The sequence below is a fragment of the Trichoderma breve genome, chromosome 1 (genome assembly GCF_028502605.1).
Source record: "Trichoderma breve strain T069 chromosome 1, whole genome shotgun sequence".
Lineage (NCBI taxonomy): Eukaryota > Fungi > Ascomycota > Sordariomycetes > Hypocreales > Hypocreaceae > Trichoderma > Trichoderma breve.
Window position 1 is genome coordinate 5,570,688 of NC_079232.1, and position 24,717 is coordinate 5,595,404.

The window sequence follows — 24,717 nt, forward strand, 5'->3', positions numbered from 1 at the left end:
GATTACACTGTGGCTGAGGAGAGAGAGTTCCATGTTGTGTTTGTGACATGGCGACTGAGCTTGAACCTTTTTTCAATGTACATTATTCCCCTGTGTCCCTACCTAGTACTAACCTACTGCGTACGTCCAACGCTTCTGAATGGCCTCCATTTATACTCCAGCCCCGTAGCAGAAAGCCAGCTCCCACCTGCTATTGCTACATTGTTCTACTGATCACATACTTTTACCGCCGCTAGGTATATTTGTAATTGAGATTTTATAATGCAGAAGGAGTTGTACAATAGTTGGCCATGATTCTCCGAGAAAATCCCGGCATCATGCACGAAATGTTGCTTCCTCCCGATCTGGTATGTACTGCCACCCACGATCTGAGAAAGGTCATATCTGGATTACGTAAGCTGTTTTTGAACCTCCAAGATACCTCAGTAGCGCTTTACTCCCTCCAACGCGTCCAGCTACCTGGTACCTTATTCAAGGTACAACTAATTCTTCATATCACGTCAAGTATACTTGGCTTCCCAAACATGAAAGCGTCAATAAGAAATTGACCAGAGGCGCTGTTTGATCTATTTTTCTCTGATTTGCTCTCTTGCATCGTTCACGCAAAGTCTCAACGCTAAGCTGCCAGCTAGCTGTAATATGGAGAAGCATTGAGCTTTCCGGGCTGGGCTTTACAATCACGATTCCACCTGCTGGTAGTCGTGGGATTCCCAATATTCTATTCCAGACCGGGTGTCTCAACATTCACCATGTCGCGATATCTCACGCCGGCCAAGGTTGGCCTTCTTGTCCTCATTGAGCTTTACGTTGAAGAGGCGATCCCCAGCGATGCAGTCGTGCCTGTCCTGTCATTCATTGCGTCTCATATGATAGGCTACGATCCCAACGGCCCTTCTACAAGCCAAGCGACGAGATGGACAAAGGCTGAACGCGCCGTCAGTCTAGTGGTCTCGATTAAAGACTTTGAAAAGCTTCTCAGCAGCTATCCATTGTTGATGGGCTTACCCGGGAAGAGACTATGGGACCAATTTCTCAATAATCTGTGGGGGATTGATTCGCTTCACGCACTTGAAGATTTCTTCGCAAATCTTTCGTCAATATTTCCCAAATCAAAGGAGGAGCTTCGAAAAGAAGGTCTGGACCCTGAAGAGCCTGAGCTGGGCGTCAAGCTCTCCCACAACTCTCCTCTTGGTGCTTTCGTCCGCAGAGCTCGCCTTGAATACCAACGTCTTCAGTTTCATGACTGTGCCGAGCTATGGAAGGACTTTGTTCGCTATCGACAGCCGACATCTCACTACCAGAAACGGAAGAACCCGGACTTTAGCAGATACAGCTTCGACAATGTGTTGCTGCGTGGCGAGCTGGAGGATTGGGATGTCGACAAGGTTGCGGGCTTGGCATCAGTAGCATATGGCGACATGTTGGCGGGTGATCGCACCGGGACACTTCCCGTCAGCTTAGATGACGTTGAAAATCTACTAGACTTTCAAATTGAGCAGATGCAGAGTAAGGCTGCCAACAACATGGAGACCAATTCTCCTGATCTATCGCCATATGTTTTTGCTGACGGTTTAATACGCAGAGTACGGTAACAGGATACCTTTGGAGATTCGGCACCAGTTTCACGACCTCCTTAACGATACCTTCCTGATCCCAAGTCTTACACACTATATCACGTAAGCCTGTGCTCTGTCTATTTGCTCTTTGTCTTCTGATGGCGTGCTAAAATACGTGTTCAGCTTCCTTGATGCTTGGAGAGCTGGAGATTATCCAACTGCATTCGAATTCCTGCACCGGTATTTCGACTACACAATGCAGCATCGTGATCGTCTCTTTTACCAGTACGCTCTGATGAATTTGGCTGTTTTGCAAGCCGACTTTGGCTGTTATAAGGAAGCCATGACGGCGATGCTTGAGACAGTAACCGTGGCGAGGGAAAACCGCGATATGACATGCCTCAACTTCTCCTTAAATTGGTTATTTCACTTTGGACAGGCACATCCAGAGCTCATCCGTGGTCTACAATCAGATAACCTGCTCGGTACGGGAAAAGAAACGCTGGCCTTCCTCCGAGTCAAGGCCAGAGAATCTGGGATGTGGACTCTCTGGAGTTCTGTGCTGCTAAGCGAGGCAAAACTCTGCCTTATCAACGGCGACAGCATCGCGACCGCCCTTGAACACATGGTAAGAAGCTCGCAGATTATCGTGGAAAAGAATATGAAAGGCATGTTTGGGGCGCACCTCAGCTTGTACTCGTCGCTCTGGGGTAGGCTCGGCCTAGGCCATCTAGCCGCCGTCTCGTGTGAGATCTTTTTACGTTGTCACACCTACCATTCCATGTTCGATGACGAGCTCAAGATACTCAGCCGGTTTTGTCTAGCGCTTCTCGACCAGGGGAAATATCGCGAGGCCATGGAAGTTCTCGACAACGTCGACGAAAACTCGTTGCGCTCATGGAAGCCTAGCCAGTATTGGTATAAATACAGGGGGATTATACGACTCAAAAGAGACTTACACCACAATAACTTGGATGGAGCAGAGCAGCTCTTGGATCAGTTTCTCCAATCCAAGGGCGACGACTTCGAACCCGACCTGGCCTTTGTGATTGACACCGCACATATAGACTACTTGACACGCCGTGGAGACCTATCATCAGCCTCTGAAAAAGTAGACAAGATGATATCGGAGCTTCAAGATGAGAATAGGGATATATGCCTGCGTGTCAAGGCACTTCTTGTCAAAGTTTCGCTTCTAGATCGATGTGGACGGCCTCAGCGTGCATTTTCGGTTGCTCTCCGAGCGGCAAACTTGTGTTTACGGGCGAGGCTGATGTCTCTGCTCTGGGCGTCAATCGGCGCAATAGCTAATATACTGGTATCGATGGGGGAATTCGAAGCCGCCACACAGCTTCTCACTGCTGCATTACCGCGCAGTCTAGAATGCGAATCTCCAGCCCTCGCAGCGAAACTATATGCATACCTCGCTGATGCTAATATGGGACTAGCAGGCCAGTCCCAAGACGAAACCAGAGCTGGTGAAGATGGAGAGACCCCAAAACGGGACCGGGAAAGCAGGGGAAGTGAAGCAACGAAAGCAGCTATCCAACGACGCGATGAATATTTAAATAGGGCGGCGATGGCGGTCCAAAGGGCATTTGACGAGTACTCCAGCATTGAAGATATCAGCAGCCAATGTGAGATGATGGCGAAGAAGGCCGTAATCATGAAAGTATTAGGGGATATGGCCTTGGCTGCAGATTACGCCGCAGCATATGTTGGGCTGAAGAAGAAGGCTGAGTCACTGAGTTTACAGAGAGGGGAAACTGGATAACATCCTGAAGAGCGGAACGGAGGTCAACTGGCCATGCGCGAGGGAAACTGTAGCATGTGCATCAAGACACCTTGTCACCAAATAATCTTACCCTGAGGATACAATCTGAGCATGGGAAAAGTGAACCATTAATAGGACGCATCTTCTATGGATAAAAATATGACGAAATACACAGTAATATCACCAAAATGACTAGACCGTGAAAGCAACGATGAGGATATCAGGACTACATTGGTTAAAGTTGTTTTGTTCGAGAAGCTCGCAGACAGAAAAAAAAAAGCAGCCTTCTACTCCTCTTGGTAGGAAATCTTCCGCATTTCGCCGAGACGGTGTCTTGCTGAAGCAAGCGCGTTTTCCAGTTGTAAAATCTCCACCTGTGATGGTAAAAGTGAAAAGTCACTCCGGTTAGCTCATGTTCATCAGTGTTTAGGGATAGAAACAATTGTCGGCTTACCTGTTGCTCCATCTCGCGAACCTTGAACTCATGTGCTCCAAGCTTGGAGTAGTCTACCTGGTCCTCCTCTTGGCTTCGCTCACGAATCATGCTCTGAACTTGGCGCACCAGCGATCGGCAAGCTGCTCCAACAGCCTTGCTAGCTTGCTCCAGATGATCCTGGCTCTTGGACATGAAGCCGGCCTTGACTCGGCTAGCTGCCACCAACTGCGCCGTAGACGCTGCGACGTCGTTGGATGCGACAATCAGCTGCTCTGGGCTGTTGCGGTTGGACAGGACTCCGTCCGCTGTCTCAATGAGCGTATTGGTTGACGAAGCTACTGCCTTCGCCGCCGAGATGAGACCCTCGGTCCATCTGTTGTTCTTCTTGTAAAAGGCTGTTCGCGATGATGAGCCTCGTCCAGCCTGCACAATCTCCTGCTGTGTCGCCGTTGCCGCGCGAATGAGCTCCGCGATGGCCGTTGTGATGGCTGTAGCAGCATCCAAGATTGAGTCGTGCACCTTGACCTCGTACGAAGTGTATCCATCACGAGGCTTGTTCTTCAGCTTAGCAAGGCGAGCCGCCGCCGCCGCAATGGCGTCAGCCGCTTTGCTCAACTCGGAGTCGACCAGGTCTCCCAAGTCTCCCTTGTTGTTCATCAACTTTCCAAAACCAGGAGCGAGGCCCTCGACTAGCTTGTTGAGCTTCTGCAGTTTCATCTGCACATCATTGTTGCTGTTGATGACAACGTCTGTCTTTTGCAATGGCTCCATTCCTTCCAGGCGGAAGCTCTGTAGGCCCCTGAAAAACTGCACGGTAGATTGGGCCGATTGCCTTGCGCCTTGCATCAGCGCGTCGGTCTTTTTGTCATCCGTCGCCAGGCGCACCACACCCTTTGTATTGCTGCAGACATCGGCAACAGCTCCGGAGAAGACATTGATGGCCTTGATCAACTCTGAGTGTGTGCTATTAGGTCCATCAGCGATGAAGTTGTTGAAAGCAGTGGCAAACTCCATTGCGCTTCCAGATGCCTTCTCAATCTGAGAGAGGACATATGTTGGCGACGCATTCTGATTACCGGCTTGCATGGACGAATCCAACTCGTAAAGAGCGTCATCCACTCGCGCGACACCGGCCTGCAGCACCGAATCAATAATATCGTTAATCTTATCCAAGTTGGACAAGATCAGTGCGTCGATTTGTCCGTCCAAAGCATGATCTGTCTCTCCCTGGTTCTGCTTCAGCTCGTTCAACTCAATGAGTGTCTGATCCATTCCTGCCTTGTACACCTCAAGCTCTTCTTCTTTGTCGCGCAGGAGCTGTTCGAGATCGGAATCGCCATCTCGGATTTTGCTCTGAGCCTCCTCCAAGGCCCGGGACTTAATCCGCAGTGCCTCTTCCAAGTCACTCATCTCACGGTTGTACTTGGAGAGCATTGTGGATAGCTCGTTGCCCTTGCTACGCTCAAGATTGTCGGCCCGATCTTGCGCCAAGCGGAGCTCTCGTTTGAGCTTCTCTACCTCATCCTTGCTGCTTCCGCTAGCCCGATCCTTGTCGTGAAGAGCTCGGTCACGCTCTCGGATCATATCAGCTAGCTCAAGATTCTTCGTCTTGATCTCTCGCTCCAACTTTTCGCGCTTCTCAATGGCTTCCTGGGCGCTTGCGGCCTTGAGCTGTACTGCCTTGAACTTTTGCAGGAGATCCAGGTGCTCATGTCGAAGCTGAGAGTATAGCTTCGCGAGGGACTCATACTTTGATCTCCAAGTGTTGACTTGCTCTTGCAGCGCTTTGATCTGGTCATCCTTGCTACTCATCTGGTGACCATAGCTGTTTTGAATTTGCATCAGCTCGCCTTCCAGAGCCTTGACACGTTGATCGTATTGCTGTAGCATCAGCTGGTCACGCTCGTATTGCGCCCGTGCGTTAAGGTTCTCCCGCTCGAGTTCGGCCAGGCGACCTTGCGTCTGCCATTGCGCTTGTTGCGCAAGAAGCGCCTCCTGTTCTCGCTGCTGCTGTTCCATCAAACGCCGCTGTTGCTCTTCGAACTCGCGCTGGGCCTGCTGCTGGGCCTGTTGTTGCGCCAAAAGAGCAGCCCTCTGTCGCTCTTCAAGAACTCGCTGTTGCTCTTCGTATTCACGGTTTTGACGGTCCAGTTCACCCTTCCAAAATTCGGAAATCTCATCTGGCTCCTCCGACTTGGGGGCTGGCGCAGGAGATGGCTGGCGCTCGATTTCTTGCTTTGGTCTAGCGGGCAAGGCCGGGGCATCATCATCGGTAGCAAGGAGGTTCGGCGGATCTTGCGGCAGTTTGGGGATTGTGATAAGACTTGTCAGGTATCGAAGGTTGGAACATTCGTAGTAGAATTTGACCAAGCGATAATGCTGAGCGTCGTATCGCTGACGAAGGGGCTGCAGTGCATCATCGTCACCAGTGACTATTACGGCTCAGGTCAGTACTCATTCTCTACAGGTGGGAGTCTTGACTCACTGGAGTGCATGGCGCGCAGCATGCTAGTAATGAACTTGTAAATGCCGTAGCTCTCCTGAACCAGGGGCACCAGAGCTGCAATTCGACACTCATTGTTTCCAACATTTCTAAAATGCGAAAAGATCAATTTCTGAAACTGCTCTATCTTGTCTTGCAGCACCATCAAGTCAGAAATGGTCTCATATCCCTCGTTCGGGTCGTTGATGGCCTTAAGACTGAGGTATTCCTCATACTCAAAAGTGCCGTTGAACTCTGGGTGCTGTTGGTGAAAAGACAGCTTCGCAAGGAGGTAGTATACGTATTCGCGAATCAATGGTCCGTATCCTCGAACTCCTTCTCCGCTCATTCCGCGGTTCAGGGAATCAATCCACGAACGGTTGGCCATTGCTTCCTTCAAAGCCGAAGGGTGGCCTTCCTGCAGAACTTTGTGGACAGTGATCAGAGCTTTGAATGTCTGGACTTCGTCGGCAAGAATGGGTTGGCTGCATGGACATGGGGCGTCGTAATCAGCACAAGCTACTGCAAACCAAGGGCGTCTCGAGCCAACTTACACCTTCATGGCTGCCCAGAAGGGCTGCGAGGTCCGGTGATCCCATGTATAGACGATACATGCTCGCACATGTTTGCGCTTGGGAGAGATTTCATCGGGGTTGGTAGCCTTCTTGATGCTAACGGCAAGCTCCTGGTCGGTCCTAGTTGGTGCAACAGACACAAATAAGCAAGTGTCGTCTTGAACAGGTAAATACAAATCTAGGGGAACGGGCTTGACAAACTTGGTATGCTCGGTGGTGCGTATGGAGGCCATGGTGGGCGTAATACAGCTCAAAGAGCTCGGCGGCGGAGCTTGGATAGGAGGCACACGATGGAGCAGTCGCAAGAGCTCGCACCCAAGGCGCTGGAGGTTAAAGAACAGGGACCGGTGAGGCTGTAATTTGCAGTGCTTCCGGAGAGCCGAACTGCCCCTGATCAAAAAGATTATGGCCCAATCTGCAGCACACAGAAAGGCAGAACGATGGCCAGTTCGGAATGGAGGGAAGACGAATGCGATTGAAGCTGCGGACAGGCGAGCATCGTCACCATGTGGGGCTTAGCGGGCCATTAATTACCTGGGCGACGCGGTCTTAATATTAATCCGATTTCTTTCAAGAAGCATCAGGAGGTTGAGCCTTTGTGCTGCAAAATTACATAATCTTGTCATGAGATTATATTTGTTTTATTCCTCCAGGGTAATTAATTACCTGAGTACCGAGTAGTATCATGGATCAGATGAGCATGTGAGCTGATCATCAGAGGAGGGGGATCTGTAGGTTGGACGGAGGCAACAGATTTGTAGTTCAATGCGGGACTAAAGTGCGTGTGACAAACGTTGTGGAATTTAAAGTCCCGTATATAGAACGGCGATGGTGGTAAGGGATTACATAGTATCAAATATATATCCTTCAGCTCGCTTATGACAACACTGCTACTGGAACAATACAGCCCCCAATTGGCACACCTCATGAATGGTTATGATGGCTTTGAACAAGTTTCCATTGCGAACTCGCGGATCCAGCTGTTCACCCAGGGAACAAATCAAAATACTCATAATTGAGTCGGCAAAGAGTGATTGCTCGGATGAGTAAACGTCATGCTTTACTTAGGCAGCCAGCGTCGAGCCCACTGTTATCCCGAGTTCACAATTCGAGCTTGAGAGATATTAAATTGCCATATGATCACCATGTCTATTAGGTTGTGTCTTCAAAATCAGTTCCCAATGCATCCAAAAACCAGCCAGTCACCACGGAATGAACGGGAGACACTGCACAATCTGTACAAGGTATTTGGATACTCGACTCTTCCAAGAGGAGTATTCACGGAGAATGAATGCACTCTTTGTCGATGTCATATTGTCTCATTTGCTATGAACATCAAATAAAAAAAATGCAGACCTTGGTCACATGCTGAGTTCTTTTTCCATCCGAACGCAACACCCTAAGAAAAACCGAAGCAAGCACCACGCCGACCCTTCCTTTAAATAGTGGTTTCGTATGCCAGAGGGACAACAGTCTCAGGAGGGTTGTCAGTCAGAGAGACTGTGACGGCATCCCGGGGGAGAGCAGGCTGTCGCTTAACCTGGACGGTAACGCCATCGGCTCTGGCCTGCTTCTTGGCGGCCGCGTTCGCCTTGACTCGCTTGATGAAGTCCTCACGGGATCGAGAGGGCTGGATGTGCTCGATTCGGACGTTGATGCGCTTCTCGATGTAGCGGTGCTTGACCTTCTTGTAGATGATGATGCCGACGGCGCTCTTGGTGACGTTGTAGATAACGCCAGTCTTGCCGTGGTAGACCTTGTAGGGCATACTGCCAAGTGTGTTAGTTTCCTCTTGAATTTCGCAATGTCCAGACTCCCAAGCACAAGGTTTCCTTACCCCTTCTGGACAGCACCGTTGGCCTTGATGTCGACAATGTCACCGACGCTGGGCAATTGTTAGCTGGATTGATTTCGTGCGCCAGAGATTTCTCGGACTGCACTCACTGATACACCTTCAGGTAGGTGTTCAGGGCGATCATGCCCTTTTGGCGGAAGTCCCTGCTGAAGGCATACTGCAAACCCGTTAGCAACAGCGTCTTCTTCAACATCACCACTCCATCACAGATGGGATAGACCAACTCGGGTGCCCGCTCGCTTTCCGTAAGAGTGACCCATCGCGCCTGATTGCCGTCGATATTTCGTTCGAGGATTGACGAGGATGGAGTTGAAGCTTTGCTAATTTGGCGTGGTGAAATTACGCACGGCGTGTGGAAGCGAATATGCTTAGATAATCCACTTAATTTTTTTTTTCCGCCGTGGTGATAGGGCAGGCTTGTGCGATTTGGTGGAAATGGCACATGTAGTCCGGCTTAGGGCTCGCTGCGGGCGGTCACGTGGGTGAATTTCGGCGCCAAATTTCCTATCCACACAACCTAGATGATTTTCGAGATCACCTGCGCAAAAGTTCACCAGCAGCCACCAACTCCAGGAAGCAAGTCAAGTGAGTCTTGAGAAATCTCAATTCTGACGATCCAAGTCATAATCTCTGACCATTATACAGAATGGCCCCTCGTGCGCATTCCAAGACCTCGCGTGTCCCTCGTCGACCCTTCGAGTCTGCTCGTCTGTCAGTATTCACCGGCCACTGAACTTAGAGCATGGCTCTGTTCAAGTCGATTGTGACAAGGAAACTGACATGTTTTCATCAGGGACTCGGAGCTGAAGCTCGTCGGTGAATATGGCCTGCGCAACAAGCGTGAGGTCTGGCGAGTCGGTTTGACTCTGTCCAAGATCCGTCGTGCTGCCCGGTAAGTTTTTGTTGCCGTAGCCACCTCGAAGCGGTTTTCAAACTAATGGTCAATTCCTTGCAGTCAGCTTCTTACCCTCGACGAGAAGGACCCCAAGCGACTTTTCGAAGGCAATGCCCTGATTCGCCGTCTCGTCCGTGTCGGTGTCCTCGACGAGTCTCGCATGAAGCTCGATTACGTGCTCGCCCTGAAGATTGAGGATTTCTTGGAGCGCCGCCTGCAGACCTGCGTCTACAAGCTCGGCCTTGCCAAGTCCATCCACCACGCCCGTGTTCTGATCCGCCAGCGCCACATCCGCGTCGGCAAGCAGATCGTCAATGTTCCCTCTTTCATTGTCCGTCTCGACTCCCAGAAGCACATTGACTTCGCCTTGACCTCACCATTCGGCAGCGGCCGTGCTGGTCGTGTCCGCAGAAAGAAGGCCAAGGCCGCCGAGAAGGGCGAGGATGGCGAGGAGGAGGAGGATGACGAGTAAATGCATCACATATTGTGCTAATGACTCTCCTACATAAGAAGCTGGTGGTGACTGAAGGATATCACAAGCAGGGGAAAAAAGGTTTCTCTTCCTAGCTTTCGGCGTTGGCCAAAGGATACAATGGAATGATTTAAAAAAAAAAAAACATGAAAACGTAATTTCCACAGGGATTTGACATGCCGTTCGTGAAAATGGAATCCCACGTCAGCTGTGAATAAAGTACATTTTGATGTCCGTAAAATGTCTGGCGAGGGTATTGGTTATGTAAAGAAATATGTATATGCAAAAAGATCGCTAACAATGGCGATTAGGTTTATATACAAAGTGATGTCCTTCAGCTTAAGAGCTCGTCTGTGCCTAGCAATTTTGCCATCGGATCCTGGGCAACGGTTCTCTTTCGGCGGTACTCATCCATTTCGGCTTCCGAGACCCCATTCATCATCTCTGCCTGAGTACGCTTTTTGGTCTTGGCGCTTTCGTTCGTTGATTCTGGTTCAGGCTCTTCTTTCTCCGTAGGCACCGGTTCAGCCTCCTGATCCAATGCAGGAGCACCAAATCGCTGACGCTCGGCAGCCTCCCATGCTTCTTTGCCTTCTTCGCCAGTACAATAACTGTTCTTGATGAACGAGTGACAGCATGCATAGCCCCATTTGAAATTTGACCACCAGCTGCCCCAGACAGATGTATGGTTGTTGATCAGGGTATCCTCCACGTATTTTGATTTTGCGCTCCTGAGAGGGGCTCCCTTGATAAGACCTGCCTCATCGTACTCAACAAACGTTTCAGATTCCGCAATGGCCATATTGCGCAGTGCGGCCGGCATTGCTTTATGCCCATCGCTCCCGTACTTGTCCAAGAGTTTTTGTTCTCGCTCCATGCGCTTCTGCTCTGCCTCTTCCGCTTGCTTCTTACGGTAGAAGGCACCGGCCGTTGGATTGGCTTGCAAGTGTTGTGATGTATCACCGCTTTTCTCTTGTGCTTCCCACGCATACCTTTGCGCCTTTTCGAAGTCACCAGCATCACCAGAGGATCTCATGAAGCCTTCTTCTGCAAATAAATCGGCTGCTTTGTCTGCCGTTGCGCCTGAATTGACGAGTGCTCTGGTTTTGGGGTCATACTTTGCAGATTCCAAGTCAAGATTGAGGAGATACTTGGCAGTGTCTTCTCGTATTCTAAGTTGTCTGGTTGCCGTGCTTTGATGCTTGCTCATGTCGTTTTCTTCAGCATATTTATCGCCGTCATCCTTCTCGTCGTCATCGTCGCCATCGGTGGTTTTTTTGGCTTGTTTTCGTAGATCCTCCATTTGGTTGTAGTCGTCGATTACTTTGCGGTATTCTCTAGCATCGTACCCGTTCCAGCGATCTCGCTTTGCATCCCACCCAAGGTTGACATCTTGAATAATTTCGTCTGCCTGAATATCCTTGCCCGTCCACTTGGCACCCTTTGCTCGTGGTCGGCTCAGACAGTCTTTGGCTTTATGTGTCATTGAACCGCAGTTTTCGCAGGCACCTTTCCGGTACTTTGTCGCGGCTGGTCCAGCCTTCTTCCCACGATCGTACCATTGCGACTTTTCATTCTTCTCTTCGCGACGCTGATGCTTGAGGTAATCATTGTCATCACCTTCTTCGCCAGCATAAAATGGCCGTTTGCTAATGAAAGATGGGATGTAAATGTTCTCCTCCTTGGAGGCGGCGCCTGTTTCCGATTTTCGAGGCGGCGGCGGCGGCGGCATGGTTCTTGAGAGAGCGGGATGATATGAAGGTAAAGCCGATTCTTTTTTGCAAGATCCAAGGTGCAACGGAAGGGAGCGGGATGATATGTGTGATGTATCGACTTTGTGAAGAAACGGGACAAGCTCAGAAAGGTTGAGATCTTGGTCGCGAAACAAGCATCTCGAATGTCAGTAAAGCGGATTGATAGGCCATTATCAGCACGTGATCACGCGCTTGAGAAACCCCACCAATGACGCGAGTTGACACGCCTCTTTCTTGAGCTTGTGATAATCGCGAAGCAATGCAATCGTCCACTCTCCGGCTGTTCTCGAGTCAAGCGTAGTCCTATGGATCTGTTCGCTGAGAAGAATGGGCTTGTTCCGCCTCCGTCTGAATTGTATTGATCATTACCAAGCGCTACCAAGTAGGCATGATCCGCCACTTCGCAATGACACCCAGGAAGCCCCGCCCTTGAATGCCACCAGAGTTCCCGTTATTCGGATATTTGGTTCAACCGAGTTCGGCCAGAAGGTTTGCGCTCATGTGCATGGGGTATTTCCTTATCTATATGTGGAATACGATGGCGACTTGGATCAAGATGCAGGTGAGCTGTGCATTGTAGCGCCCGCCTACCTTGTTGCTAAAAGATGCCGTCTATAGTTGGGGCGTTTATATACCGCCTACACCTCTCCATAGATCATGCGCTGGGCATAAGTTACCGACGCGATCAATATGGAGACAAGGTGAAGTATGTTGCGCGGATCACACTGGTGAAAGGAATACCATTCTATGGGTACTCTGTCGGCTATAAGCCCTTCCTCAAGATCTACATGTTCAATCCTCTTGTGATGACACGGTTGGCGGATCTACTTCAGCAAGGCGTTATCTTGAAGCGAAAGTTTCAGCCCTATGAAGCACATCTCCAGTATCTCCTCCAGTTCATGGTCGACTACAACCTATATGGATGTGATTATATCGAATCGTCGCAAACGTATTTCAGATTTCCAGTTCCTGCACACGATGCGAATAGTCCCACGTCTTCACATTCCTGGAATGAGCACACTGTTCCGGCTGCGTTCGTCACGAATGAACTCACACTCCCGCGAGAAAGTTATTGTTCGATTGAAGTCGATATCGCTGCCCAAAGTATCGCCAACAGAGGAAAGGTCCAGGAGCGACGACTTCACCATGACTTTACCGAGTTTATAAACCCCCCAGCCGGGGATTTAAAGCTTGTCTCTAGTATGGCTGGACTTTGGAAGGCCGAGGCTCGAAGGCGCCAACGTCAAATTCCATCCGACAAGACGCTTACCCAGCATTCCGGATCTTCTTTTCCACGAGAGGCCCTAGTGTCGATGTCGGCGGCGGACTCTCGATTATCCCAACTGCAGGCTTGGATGCATGAAGAAGAGTATCGCCAAAAGGTAGAATTCTTGATTTCCAAAGAAAGAGAGCAATGCTACGAGTCAGAGTTAAGCCTAGATACCTTTTTGAAACCGTTACTCCAGGAAAGCTCCATTAAAACAGCGTTACAGTCTGTTGAAGATCTCTACCCTTATAATATATTGCCTATACTTGGGCTCTCTCCCAATGCAGCACAGCCAAACAAGGATCCTAGTAGCAGTATCGAGGTCGATGAAGCGAAACTTCAGCTATCTCAGCTAGATGAAGATGACCTTCTCGCAGCGGATTCGGATGCATCCGATTTAGAACAATTAGAACAAGAGATTGGAAAGGAGCATGGGGATGAACCAATGAAAATTATCGATCACTTGTCACTTAACCCCAGGAGGGTGGAATTCAACAAAAAGTCCGAAACTGTGGGATTCAACATGCGGATCCTAGGGGTTGTTGAAAGCGGTTTTTCAATTGGCCAGATCCCACGAATCCCGTTACCATCTAGGCTTGTTGAAGCAGCGCAGCGCAACCACCTTACCCATAAACGTGGTGGAAGGGCTGTGACGAGTCAAGGGATCAAAGCAGTCAACAAACGGACGGCATCGTGGCCACCGAACGACGACAACTTTACCAAAAAGGCTAAACATAGTGCTGCATCCGCGGAGAAATCCTCGTCCCTCTTAGGAGGCGCAGATGAACCAAGCTTTCTTTACCAACCACAACCTTTGTCTCAATCTACCAGCATTCCCCGGTTATCGCAGCGCAATTTCAAGGAGGAGGGATCCAAAGCTTTTGGCCACGTTGTGACTTATGCTATCCCTCCACCCTCTGCTGCCGATGTTACCTGGAATAGCGAACATGACCTACCAGAAGTCATATACCAGGATGCCTTCTATAGCAATGAGAAAGACCTTTCATTGCGACGGCGGGAATATGCCGGTAAGGAGTTTCAGCTCATCAGTGATACCCTACCATTCCTACCCGAGTTTGACCCAACCGGCAATTCTTCACAAGTCTGGAGCCAAAATGCCGAGACAGGGCTCTCCCAGAAAGTTCGCATGAGGCACGCAGACCAGCGACTGAAGAAGCTCTGCTCGTGGAGAAGCTGGGAGATTGCGCAACCCCCTCCTTCATACGAAGAAGTTGCCGGGTGGTTGGTTCGGAATGATGCTGCCGCCGTCACAACACCCAAACCAAAATTGAGCCGCCCATGGCTCTCTCAAATAGACGGGCCAACGCCAAAGTCCAAGTATGACTTTAAGTATAGCCAAAAACAACCTTCATCGGCTGTACCGCATGAGGCTCAATACATGAGCACGATGAGCCTCGAAATTCATGTAAACACAAGAGGGAACTTCGTCCCCAATCCTGAGGAGGACGAGATACAGTGCATTTTTTGGCACTGGAAAGACGACGAGGCAATGGGTAACGCTGCACGTGAATTGCCAGGATCATCCAAGTCTGGGATCCTTGTTCTCTCCCACGACGATGTTCTAGCTAGCCAAGTGAGAAACGTGGTTCCCGACGAAGTCTTTCAAGAGTCATCAGAGTTGGATCTACTTAATCGAATGGTTGAGATTGTCAGATTTTATGACCCAGATATACTAACTGGTTACGAAGTCCACGGGGGCTCATGGGGCTACCTAATTGAACGGGGAAGGCTAAAGTATGATTACGACCTTTGCAATGAATTTTCCAGGATGAAGGCACAATCAAAAGGCCGTTTTGGAAAGGATAGCGATCAATGGGGCTTCAATACGACCTCGACGATTCGGGTAACGGGAAGGCACATGATCAATATATGGAGAGCCATGCGTGGTGAAGTAAATCTTCTCCAGTATACCATGGAAAATGTGGTATGGCATCTTTTGCAGCGTCGAATACCACATTATTCGTGGAAGTCTCTCACGTCCTGGTATCGCAGCGGCAAAGTGCAGGACTTGACCAGGCTTCTGAAATACTATCGGACACGGACTAGACTGGACCTGGAGATTCTTGAATCCAACGAACTAATCTCGAGGACTAGCGAGCAGGCAAGGCTTCTTGGCGTCGACTTCTTCTCCGTGTTCTCCCGTGGCTCGCAGTTCAAGGTTGAATCTATCATGTTTAGGATTGCAAAGCCAGAGAACTTCATCCTAGTCTCTCCGAGTCGAAAGCAAGTTGGCCAACAGAATGCTCTCGAGTGCTTGCCATTGGTAATGGAGCCTCAGAGTGCCTTTTACAGCAGCCCTCTGCTTGTGCTTGATTTCCAAAGTCTGTACCCTAGCGTTATGATTGCGTATAATTATTGCTACTCGACTTTCTTGGGGCGCATCACGGATTGGCGCGGTAAGAGTAAGATGGGTTTTGCCGAGTATAAAAGACAAGATGGCCTATTGAGCTTGTTGGAAGATCACATCAATATCGCTCCAAATGGGATGATGTTTGTGAAACCCGAGGTTCGGAGATCTCTGCTCGCCAAGATGTTAACGGAAATCTTGGAGACGAGAATAATGGTCAAGAGCGGGATGAAGCAAGACAAAGATGATAAAGCTCTACAGCAGCTGTTGAACAACAGGCAGCTTGCCTTGAAGTTGCTCGCTAATGTCACCTATGGCTACACGTCGGCCTCGTTCTCGGGTCGGATGCCGTGCTCGGAAATTGCGGACAGCATTGTACAAACTGGCCGCGAGACGCTGGAGAGAGCTACTGCTTATATTCATTCGGTGGAGCGATGGGGCGCCGAGGTGGTGTATGGAGATACTGACAGTCTTTTCATCTACCTCAAAGGGCGATCAAGAGATGAAGCTTTTGTAATCGGACAAGAGATTGCCCAGGCCATCACAGAAAGGAACCCGAAACCAATCAAGCTCAAATTCGAAAAGGTCTACCACCCTTGCGTACTACTTGCCAAAAAACGCTATGTTGGGTACAAGTACGAGAGCAAGGATCAGGCAAAGCCCGAGTTTGACGCCAAAGGGATAGAAACTGTCCGCCGTGACGGGACTCCGGCGGAGCAGAAAATCGAGGAGAGGGCCTTGAGGCTCCTCTTTGAGACGTCAGACCTGAGCCAAGTCAAGGATTACTTTCAGAAGCAATGCGAAAAGATGATGCGTGGCAAAGTATCAATTCAAGACTTTTGCTTTGCCAAAGAAGTCCGTCTCGGTTCCTACGCTGAGAATGGCCTACCACCTGCAGGAGCAATGATTAGTGCAAGGAAGATGTTGCAAGATGCCAGAGCAGAGCCGCAGTATGGCGAACGAGTCCCGTATGTGGTAATCACTGGAGCGCCAGGTGCTCGGCTCATCGATCGATGTGTCTCGCCAGAGGAGCTTCTCCGCAACCCTCACTGGCAGCTGGATGCAGATTACTACATCTCCAAAAACCTGATACCTCCGCTGGAGCGCATATTTAACCTTGTTGGCGCCAACGTGAGGCAGTGGTACGACACGATGCCAAAGATACGGCGCATTCACCGGACCCAAGGGGCGGGACATAAGAAGCGGACGTTAGAGGCATACATGCAGTCGGTAAACTGCATGGTCTGCGGAAGGAAAATCGCCGGCACCACGGAGTCATCGCTGTGCCGCTTCTGCCTTGCCGGGATACCTGCCTCGCTGCTGGCGCTGCAATCGAGACTCACAGAAGCGGAGCGCAAATACGACGAGACACTACGTGTATGCCAAAGCTGTGAAGGGATCAGCCCTCTGCAAGAGGTCACATGTGATAGCCATGACTGCCCCGTGTTCTGGACTCGCACGAAGCTGAAGACCAAGATGCTTCACGAGCAAGCGGTGACGACACCCATGATCAACGAGTTGAATACCAAGATGGGAGGCGTTTCGCTGAATTGGTAGCATAGTCGCCCAAGAACCCGAAGGATAATACACATATGCTGGTTCACTAACAGAAGCTGGCATGCCACTAGATGAATGGGCAATTTGTCTATACTATTGATGCTTCCCCTGCCTAAACGCCAGCGCTAATTACAAAAAACTAAATCATCCTACTTAGGTAGCCTAAGATTTGCTCTGCGCGCTTTCAACCTATGTAGTTCCCTTTCCGTTCTATCCGTCTTGTACAAGTATATCTATAATAATAATAAAAAGAGAGGAAGATGAAAATGCTCGGCATTAAAAGCTTGAGTGTTGAAGATAACCAGGAATAGACGCAACCTGCCAGATTCTAGTCATCCACCATCCATGCGGAATAATCGTCATCGTCATTCGGTTCTGGCAGAGCTGATGGACTTGGTGGAATGGGCCGGCTAGCGGGATGAGAAGTCCCTGCTTCCAGGCCGTTAATTGCGTCGCCCGCGGAAACGAGAGGTGTAGATTTGATGCCACTGGTACCGGTATCGTCCTGTTGCTCCATGTCTGGGAAGTCTCTATTCCAAAGTGCAGTTTGGTGTGCCTCGTCGTCGACCGCGGGAGTGTTAGGCTGTGAGTCGTCTGGCGCAGCAACAATGAGGATATTCGGGCTATCTTCTTCTTCCTCTTGATGGCTATCCTGTCTCCTTCTCCGGGGCGGGGAAGGGCGTCTCCCCGGCGAAGGCATAGCACCATGGTCATCTTCAGCCACAAGGGCAAGCGGATCCTCCAAGATGATAGGAGGGGATCTTCGCTTTGACGTGGGAACGGGCCCTATCTTGGTGCCTCCATTTGTTGGCATCGGAAGTGGCGTCCCTGGCGGTGGAAGGGGCTGCCCTCGGCCCATGGGCTGGCTCAAGTCGACAGGAGTATTCTTGTCATTGTTCCTCATGGCTTCTCGTTGCCTTTGGAGAGCATTCCACCCCCATTGCCTTGCTTGCGCGGCTGCATTTGTGACAGCTGCCAAGGTATTCCTCTTTTGTGCTGTCACCTCACCATCGAGAGAGGTTGCGGCATGGGGAGGTTCCCGCTTTTGGAACAGGTTACGGCTAAATGAGCCTGCCTGGGATTTCAGTGAGCTGGCGGTAGACGTCCGAGAGAGATCTGGCTCAGAACCCATTGTCGGTCCAGAGATTGACGCCGCATATTGTTGCAGTGGTTGGGGCGCGAGCTTGTGGTCGGCATTCATATCATCGTCCGTGTTAGAGTTGAGGTGCAGTTCTTTTGAAGAAGAGGATGACCGCCTAGAGACTAGAGTGGACTGTGACGCCTTTTTGGTTATCGGTAGCGGTCCTGGTGAGGCATCTTGGGATCTGGAGCGCAATGCCGCCATATGGTTCATGGCATAGTCTGGTGGAGATGTCGAGGGTTTGAACAGATCAGCATGGGCTATTTCTGTTCCGACAATGGGCTCAGTAGAGGTTTTGACGATCCTAGGAGAATGGACCGGGGCTGGGGGTGCAAGATCCACGCTGGTTGATGACGCCAGACCCGACAAAGGAGTCCCTAGCCTGTCTGCCTTCTTCTCAAGAGGGCTGGGCGCTGGCTCTAGAGGGTCAATTACTGTCATCCCTTGGCTCTTCTCTATGGATTGAGCATCGTCAGAGGGTTGGACAACGCCGGCATCGACAACATCTGGTATTTCACCATCGCCAGCTTGGGCCAAGGGTTCGGTAGGCTGTGAAGAGAAGGACTTGACTGCGTCGTCCCCTTCAAATATTCCACCTCTCAAATGCTTGTGTTCCGTGTTAAAGAAGGGAACGTCATCCCAGAAAGGCTGAACTAACGTCTCAGCAAAGACTTCCTTGATGCGATTTTCTATCTGACGCGTGATGACGGTATAGGTGATTTGTCTCGAGCTGACAATGGGCTCGATGGTCATTTCCAACTTTGGCATCGTCTGGAAGGAGAACCATATTCTGTTGCTGGGGGGCGGTTTGATTTTAAACAGAACATGGCCTTCCAGCCTGCGAAGAACCACGGCCAGAATCAGGTTTACTTCTCGAACTTTGAACCTCGCCCCCAAATCGATCCTCGCTGTAGCAGCAACCTCAATCCGAAAGCTCCCGGTGTATCTCAGGTCAGCCTCTACAACACATTCACCCTCGACGTTGAGATCTTTGAGTTTCAGATTGGCGAGGTATGGCGCAGCATCTCCGGTGTCTATTTGTTGGATCTTGATGTTGGTGAGGAACGAAGGTGTTTTGACGCGCGAGATCTTTTTGGTGATTTTTTCGTGGATAAATGATTCCAGGTCTCGGGTCTTGTACACGCCCAGGAAAATCCTACCAATGAGTGCGTTAATCCAGCGAAAGTGCGACTGGTCTTCCGACGAATGTAGCTTCTGTACGAGCGAAATGATGGATTTGAGGTCAAAGTGTTTGGGGACTGGCGCAATTTGTTCGACACCGAATGTATGCTGTTGGTTTTTCAGCATGGCAAAGTAGAAATCCTCCTTGGCCGAGCAATTTTCGGAAAACAAGTAGAACGGCTTAGATCCCTGATTGTCCGGCGTATGATCGGGTTCGTTGGCTTTTCGCGTCAGAGAGATTGCGTTTCGTTTGATGAAGAGTTCGCCTTCGGGTGTAACATCGCCTCCCGAATATATTCCTATTCTGTGGTGTGCTAGAGAAATCACATGTCGCACTTCGAGCTGCTCCTCGTCGTCGAATAACATTAGATGCCCGTGTCTGCGGTTGGTCAATACGAGGAAGGTGTTTGGTGAAGGATAAGATGTGTGGAAAAGCGTACCTGAGCACCACGTAAAAGACATTGCCCGCCTTCTTGGGCCGTTGGCTAACGCTGCTGTTATTTTCCATGGAATTTGCGGCAGCCTTGCGATCGAAGATACTCCTGTACATTGTCTGGTAGACGCTTGGACTGGTTGGAGTCACGGTGGCCGAGCCGATGGGTGTTGAGCGCTCCACGGGCTTTGCGTTGATGCCCATGGGAATGTATTCACGGCAGACTGCAAAGTATCCGGCGGCGACATCGATATCGGTGTTTGCTCTCTTGGATTCGCTGTTATTCCTCTCCCTCCTAGCTTCGTCAAGTGCAGTTGTGTCATCGCCGGGATGGACAATATCGCCCTCATCTTGGTCATCTTGGATGCCGAGGACGCGCTGGTAGGGTAGATTATAGTATCCCAAGAACAAAATCGAAGCAACCAGCAAAGGGACAAAGGTCACGCCGCCAACAAGGTAGGCTACTAGAATCGTGGTCCAGGCAGCCATGGCGAGAGAATGGACGGACAGGCAGCTATAGATCCCACAAGGGACGATAGCGGCCCGCTACAGACGATCAAGGCGAAAACAACGCGAGGTGGGAAGAAACGATCATTATGCTGCGCTGGGGAAGAAGTCGGTCAAACGATGATAATCAAGCTGTTGCATAGCTTGAAGGTGAGCTGGCCAGAATGATGCTTGACTTGAGGCTGACCTACGTCATGTGATGCTGGGAACCGGTTAGGTAATGCCGACCCGGGCCGTGTACCCTTCCGACTCATGTACCGAGCTGCTCAGCGCGATTATGCACTTGAAACAGGTAGTCTCATCAAAGTGGTACTTATTTGTCGCACTTTGCACGGGTACTGCAGCTAGGAGGTTAGCAGCATTACCCGAAGGCTTAGCACTTGCCTGTACAGGTAGCAGCTGTCAACAAAGACGTTTGAATGAAGTATCCGTGCTGTTCAAGTATAGCTTCAAAAGCAATCCTTTTACCTGTAACATCGAGTAAAGCACTGTAGCTAGCCATCTAGTACTTGCTTCAAAGCACAGTCCAGACGTATGACGCAGACGCTATGAGCCATTTATAATGAAAGGGCATAGACGAAACTGCCCGTAACGCACATGTCATTGAAGATCCCAGCCATAGGCCGTTGTAGTCTAGTCTAGTGAGTAGCTGCAATGAGCTACCAAAGTCAGTGGTGGCAACATCCATGGATAAAAGAACTCACCGAAAATATGCTCGTATTCGATTCACTTTATACCTGGGTAAACATTACCTTCCGTTTCGGTAACATTTCCACTAAAATATCGGAAACTATCAATTTCGAAAGATTTGATCCAGGTCAGGATCTGTGATGCAGCCTTCTCCGTCTACATGTATGTCCAGTTCTGCCTACCTTTGTTGTTACCCTGTAGTTCTTGGGAAGATTTCAGTGACCGAAAGCAAATGCATACCTACCTAAGTATTTACAACCCTGGGCAGATATCAAATCAACAAATACCTACTAGGTACTGACTTAGTATGTAAAAACCATGACAAGGTTCTCTCACACCTATGCCTAGACTTTCCCTCTAGATAGGCGTTTACAGCCAAGAAGGGGCAACATCAATAATGATCCATGAACAATACATGCTAGCCTTGGCTGCTTTCTGCTTATCTAGAAAGGCAACGGCGCTATGACATCTGCCGCCAAAAAGCGCGAGAAACCTGGTGATGGGCTCCCCCACTAAGCTAAAGATCCATGGGCTGACTGGGAACTAGACCGGCCTGTAAAAGCACGCAAAACTTTTCCTCGTGCTCTTATTCCCTGGCGCGGTCCTAGACTATTTAGTATTTTCTTCTGTCGCTCAACAATTCCCACGGCCTTCTCAACTTTAATTCGACATAAACCAGCTGAATCGTTTTGTCTGGCAAATCGCGAGCGCTCTTTGAACAACCAAGTCGTTGAACAACCTTTGGCCGCTCAAACATGGGTCAACCATCTTTTGCGGCGTCAAACGCCATCATCTATGTGACTTATGGCTTCTTCCTGTGCGTAAACTCAGTCTCAAACTTGCACACGCCCTTCGTCTTTGTCTACCGCTCTGAAGCGGAGGGACAAAGAGAGAGAGATGAATAAGAAGAAAAAGAAGAAGAAACCCATTTACTTGAAGCTAACATGAATGGATATGCAGCGTCTTGGGCACGGGCATTGCCTGGAGAATGAGAAAGCAACCCAACACGGAGTTTCTCTCCGGCAACAGGACACAGACTGGTCAGAACACGCAAGAATATGACGCCCTTTTTTCTCCGGCGCTCATTTTATTCAACTCATTACCCCCCCAATCCCCCGAGTCCTGAAGCTAACTTGTCCGTGTTAATTGCAGCTTGGCCTCTGGCCTTCAACTTCATCGCCTCTGGTGAGTCGCGAGCGAGGGCAATTTTCTTTGCTCCGTGAAATTTTTGTCGCAGACAGAGACATGTCTACGGAGCGGTAGCAGCAACGTCAACTACAGCGCCTTGATCGCACTCAATGAAATTTGAACGGAACTTCGCCTTCATTTTCTCGAAAACGAGTCGAAAACATCAGCAACTTGCGGAAAAGATGCCCTTATCTAGGAGGCTGAATAGGTTCGTAACCCACAAAAGCAATCTTCGTCTTCTCCCCTCTCTCCCCTGCGATGCGTCTCTCTCATTCTACTACTAATCAGAGGAAATTCTGGGGGCTTCACTTCCCTTGCCTTTATAGGCACTGGGAAGGAGGAGAAGATTAAGAGATCAAGATGTCCATCGTTGGAACAAAGAGGGGGGAGAGGATGCGGCTCACTACGGGCGCCGAGTTGAAGCAGCTTTGCGAGATCCAACCCCGGGTAGATGTAACATGACTTACTTTCTGCCTGCGGGAGATGTTGCAGCTGCATCAACGAAGCTGAGATTGTACCGTGAATACTCGATCAAGTTAATGCTTGCGTGGGAAACGTGCTGCCGCTCCAGATCCCCTTCCTTGTACCCTTTCCCGTTATTTGTGTCATGCTGACTGTCGCAGCCTTGGGATCTGGTATCCTGTTCTCGTACCCGGAACTCGCAACTATTGCCGGTGTTCAGGGTGTCGTCGTTTACGCATTGGCGTCGGCGTTGCCCCTGCTTATTTTCGCTCTTCTTGGCCCCATGATCCGTCGCAAGTGTCCTGATGGATTCGTTTTGACGGAGTGGACGCGTAACCGATATGGTACGGTTGCTATGCTGTACTTGAGCTTCATGACGCTTGTTACCTTGTTCCTTTACATGGTTGCCGAGCTGTCCGCCGTCGGACAAGTCGTCAACGCTCTTACCGGTCTTGATGGGCTCCCGGTCATCATTGTGGAATGCGTGGTTACAACCATTTATACCTGTAAGTGCCCGCATATGAGTGGAGTATGATGCGAGGCTCTAGGCTAACATCTATACGCGTACAAGCTCTGGGTGGATTCAGAATCTCGTTCCTCACAGATGTCATTCAAGGAGCCATGGTGGTTGGGCTCATCATCATCGCCACCATTACCATTGGCGTCAAGGCCGAGATTGACCGCGATCTCATCGACTCCTCAGGCCTCACCAAGGCCAGTCTCGTGGGATGGCAACTGGTGTACATTCTCCCCGTTGCCGTGCTGACAAACGACTTCTTCCTCTCCAACTTTTGGCTGCGCACCTTTTCATCCAAGACAGACAAGGACTTGTGGGTTGGCATCTCTGTTGCGACGGTGGCAGTCTTGTGTATCCTCACCCTGGTTGGTGCTACCGGTCTTATTGCTGCATGGACGGGCGCTTGGCCTGGAGATGACGACATTGACGGATCTCTTGCCTTCTTTGCTCTGCTAGAGCAGCTGCCGAGCTGGGTCGTGGGCATTGTGCTAGTCATGGTTGTCAGTCTGAGTGTCTCTGCCTTTGACTCTCTGCAGTCGGCCATGATCTCGTCGGCGTCCAACGATCTGTTCCGCAACAAGCTGAACATCTGGATCATCCGAGTGCTTGTCGTGCTTGTCATCATCCCCACTGTGGTGATTGCGCTCAAGGCTCCGTCCATCTTGCAAATCTTCCTCATCAGCGATCTCGCGTCGGCGGCTACGATCCCTGTGCTCTGCATTGGATTGATCGACTCGTTTTACTGGTGGCGCGGATTTGAGGTCGTCGTAGGAGGACTGGGCGGTATTTTGACCGTCTTCATCTACGGCGCCATCTACTATGGCGATGCAAAGAGCGGCGGCGAGCTGATTCTGCTCGAGCAGGGCCTCTATGCGGGCGACTGGGGTGCTTTTGGAGCTTTCGTAGCTGCCCCTGTGGGAGGCATCATCTGGGGCTTCATTGCTTTAGCGCTGAGGCTAGCGGTCCAGTTCACTCTAGCCAAGAGTCGAGGCGAGCGTTTCGATGCTCTTGATCGCCCAGTAGCTACGAGTGAAGAGGAGGAGGATGACACCCAGCTCGTGACTGAGATTTCGACCACTGTTGCCGGCAAGTTTTTTTGAACTGTTGACTAGACGGGTGAAGTCATGATGTTGGGAGCAGACGGTATTCCTCTTTTCTTGGATACGTCTAAGAGGAAGAATACGATGATGTGATTAGTGGCAGGATTGGATAAGAAAGTTAAATGGTGGTGGTGATGGTGGTTGTAATAGTGTGGCAGTAGTGAGTGGTAGTAGTACCTCTCACAGAGCAATCTGGTGGCCACGACAGTAATATCGTGGCTGTAGGTGGTTGTAGGAGGTAATGGTAATCATATACTCGAAATGGTCATAATGGAGATTGTACCTGCGCATTGAATTATTCCCCTTTTGACGGCACATGACCTCGTCTCCATGTCGCCCTGCCCATGTTGTGCTGCAAACTCGGGAAGGAATGAGGTTCAGCGTGATGTAACCTGGATTCGATTGGCTGTCCAGTGTCAGAAGTGAGGAGTAAGATGGAAGGGAAGGCGGAAGCAGCCGCACTGGCCTAACCCAAACTCAAAGCCCGCTAAAGAACCCCTCCAAGC

The 24,717-nt window shown here is 50.2% G+C and overlaps 8 protein-coding genes across 8 annotated transcripts; 4 read left to right on the top strand and 4 right to left on the bottom strand.

Annotated features, from left to right (window-relative positions):
- Window positions 1-749: 749 nt before the first annotated feature.
- Window positions 750-3,330, top strand: T069G_01644 (anaphase-promoting complex subunit 5 domain-containing protein; the record flags this gene model as incomplete). The annotated part of the gene is made up of 3 exons (XM_056168854.1): window positions 750-1,506; window positions 1,583-1,676; window positions 1,740-3,330. 3 exons carry the CDS (start codon window positions 750-752, stop codon window positions 3,328-3,330), a joined length of 2,442 nt encoding a protein of 813 aa, XP_056034170.1.
- Window positions 3,331-3,617: 287 nt separating this feature from the next.
- T069G_01645 (ANTH domain-containing protein) lies at window positions 3,618-7,056 on the bottom strand (the record flags this gene model as incomplete). Its single annotated transcript, XM_056168855.1, has 5 exons — window positions 3,618-3,704; window positions 3,785-6,198; window positions 6,252-6,733; window positions 6,803-6,943; window positions 7,025-7,056. The coding sequence occupies 5 exons, from the start codon at window positions 7,054-7,056 to the stop codon at window positions 3,618-3,620; spliced, it is 3,156 nt and encodes a 1,051-aa protein (XP_056034171.1).
- Window positions 7,057-8,261: 1,205 nt separating this feature from the next.
- On the bottom strand, window positions 8,262-8,938 carry T069G_01646 (ribosomal protein l21e domain-containing protein; the record flags this gene model as incomplete). Its single annotated transcript, XM_056168856.1, has 4 exons — window positions 8,262-8,592; window positions 8,661-8,708; window positions 8,768-8,835; window positions 8,903-8,938. The coding sequence occupies 4 exons, from the start codon at window positions 8,936-8,938 to the stop codon at window positions 8,262-8,264; spliced, it is 483 nt and encodes a 160-aa protein (XP_056034172.1).
- Window positions 8,939-9,324: 386 nt separating this feature from the next.
- Window positions 9,325-10,045, top strand: T069G_01647 (s4 domain-containing protein; the record flags this gene model as incomplete). The annotated part of the gene is made up of 3 exons (XM_056168857.1): window positions 9,325-9,389; window positions 9,472-9,570; window positions 9,634-10,045. 3 exons carry the CDS (start codon window positions 9,325-9,327, stop codon window positions 10,043-10,045), a joined length of 576 nt encoding a protein of 191 aa, XP_056034173.1.
- A 334-nt stretch (window positions 10,046-10,379) lies between these two features.
- T069G_01648 (pre-mRNA splicing prp18-interacting factor domain-containing protein) lies at window positions 10,380-11,777 on the bottom strand (the record flags this gene model as incomplete). The annotated part of the gene is made up of 1 exon (XM_056168858.1): window positions 10,380-11,777. One exon carries the CDS (start codon window positions 11,775-11,777, stop codon window positions 10,380-10,382), a length of 1,398 nt encoding a protein of 465 aa, XP_056034174.1.
- A 349-nt stretch (window positions 11,778-12,126) lies between these two features.
- On the top strand, window positions 12,127-16,991 carry T069G_01649 (DNA polymerase family B domain-containing protein; the record flags this gene model as incomplete). The annotated part of the gene is made up of 4 exons (XM_056168859.1): window positions 12,127-12,361; window positions 12,418-15,310; window positions 15,380-15,489; window positions 15,547-16,991. The coding sequence occupies 4 exons, from the start codon at window positions 12,127-12,129 to the stop codon at window positions 16,989-16,991; spliced, it is 4,683 nt and encodes a 1,560-aa protein (XP_056034175.1).
- A 328-nt stretch (window positions 16,992-17,319) lies between these two features.
- Window positions 17,320-20,236, bottom strand: T069G_01650 (maintenance of mitochondrial morphology protein 1 domain-containing protein; the record flags this gene model as incomplete). Its single annotated transcript, XM_056168860.1, has 4 exons — window positions 17,320-18,587; window positions 18,651-18,807; window positions 18,868-19,693; window positions 19,755-20,236. The coding sequence occupies 4 exons, from the start codon at window positions 20,234-20,236 to the stop codon at window positions 17,320-17,322; spliced, it is 2,733 nt and encodes a 910-aa protein (XP_056034176.1).
- Window positions 20,237-21,699: 1,463 nt separating this feature from the next.
- On the top strand, window positions 21,700-24,211 carry T069G_01651 (sodium:solute symporter family domain-containing protein; the record flags this gene model as incomplete). Its single annotated transcript, XM_056168861.1, has 5 exons — window positions 21,700-21,761; window positions 21,905-21,984; window positions 22,097-22,129; window positions 22,756-23,100; window positions 23,166-24,211. 5 exons carry the CDS (start codon window positions 21,700-21,702, stop codon window positions 24,209-24,211), a joined length of 1,566 nt encoding a protein of 521 aa, XP_056034177.1.
- Between the last annotated feature and the right edge of the window lie 506 nt (window positions 24,212-24,717).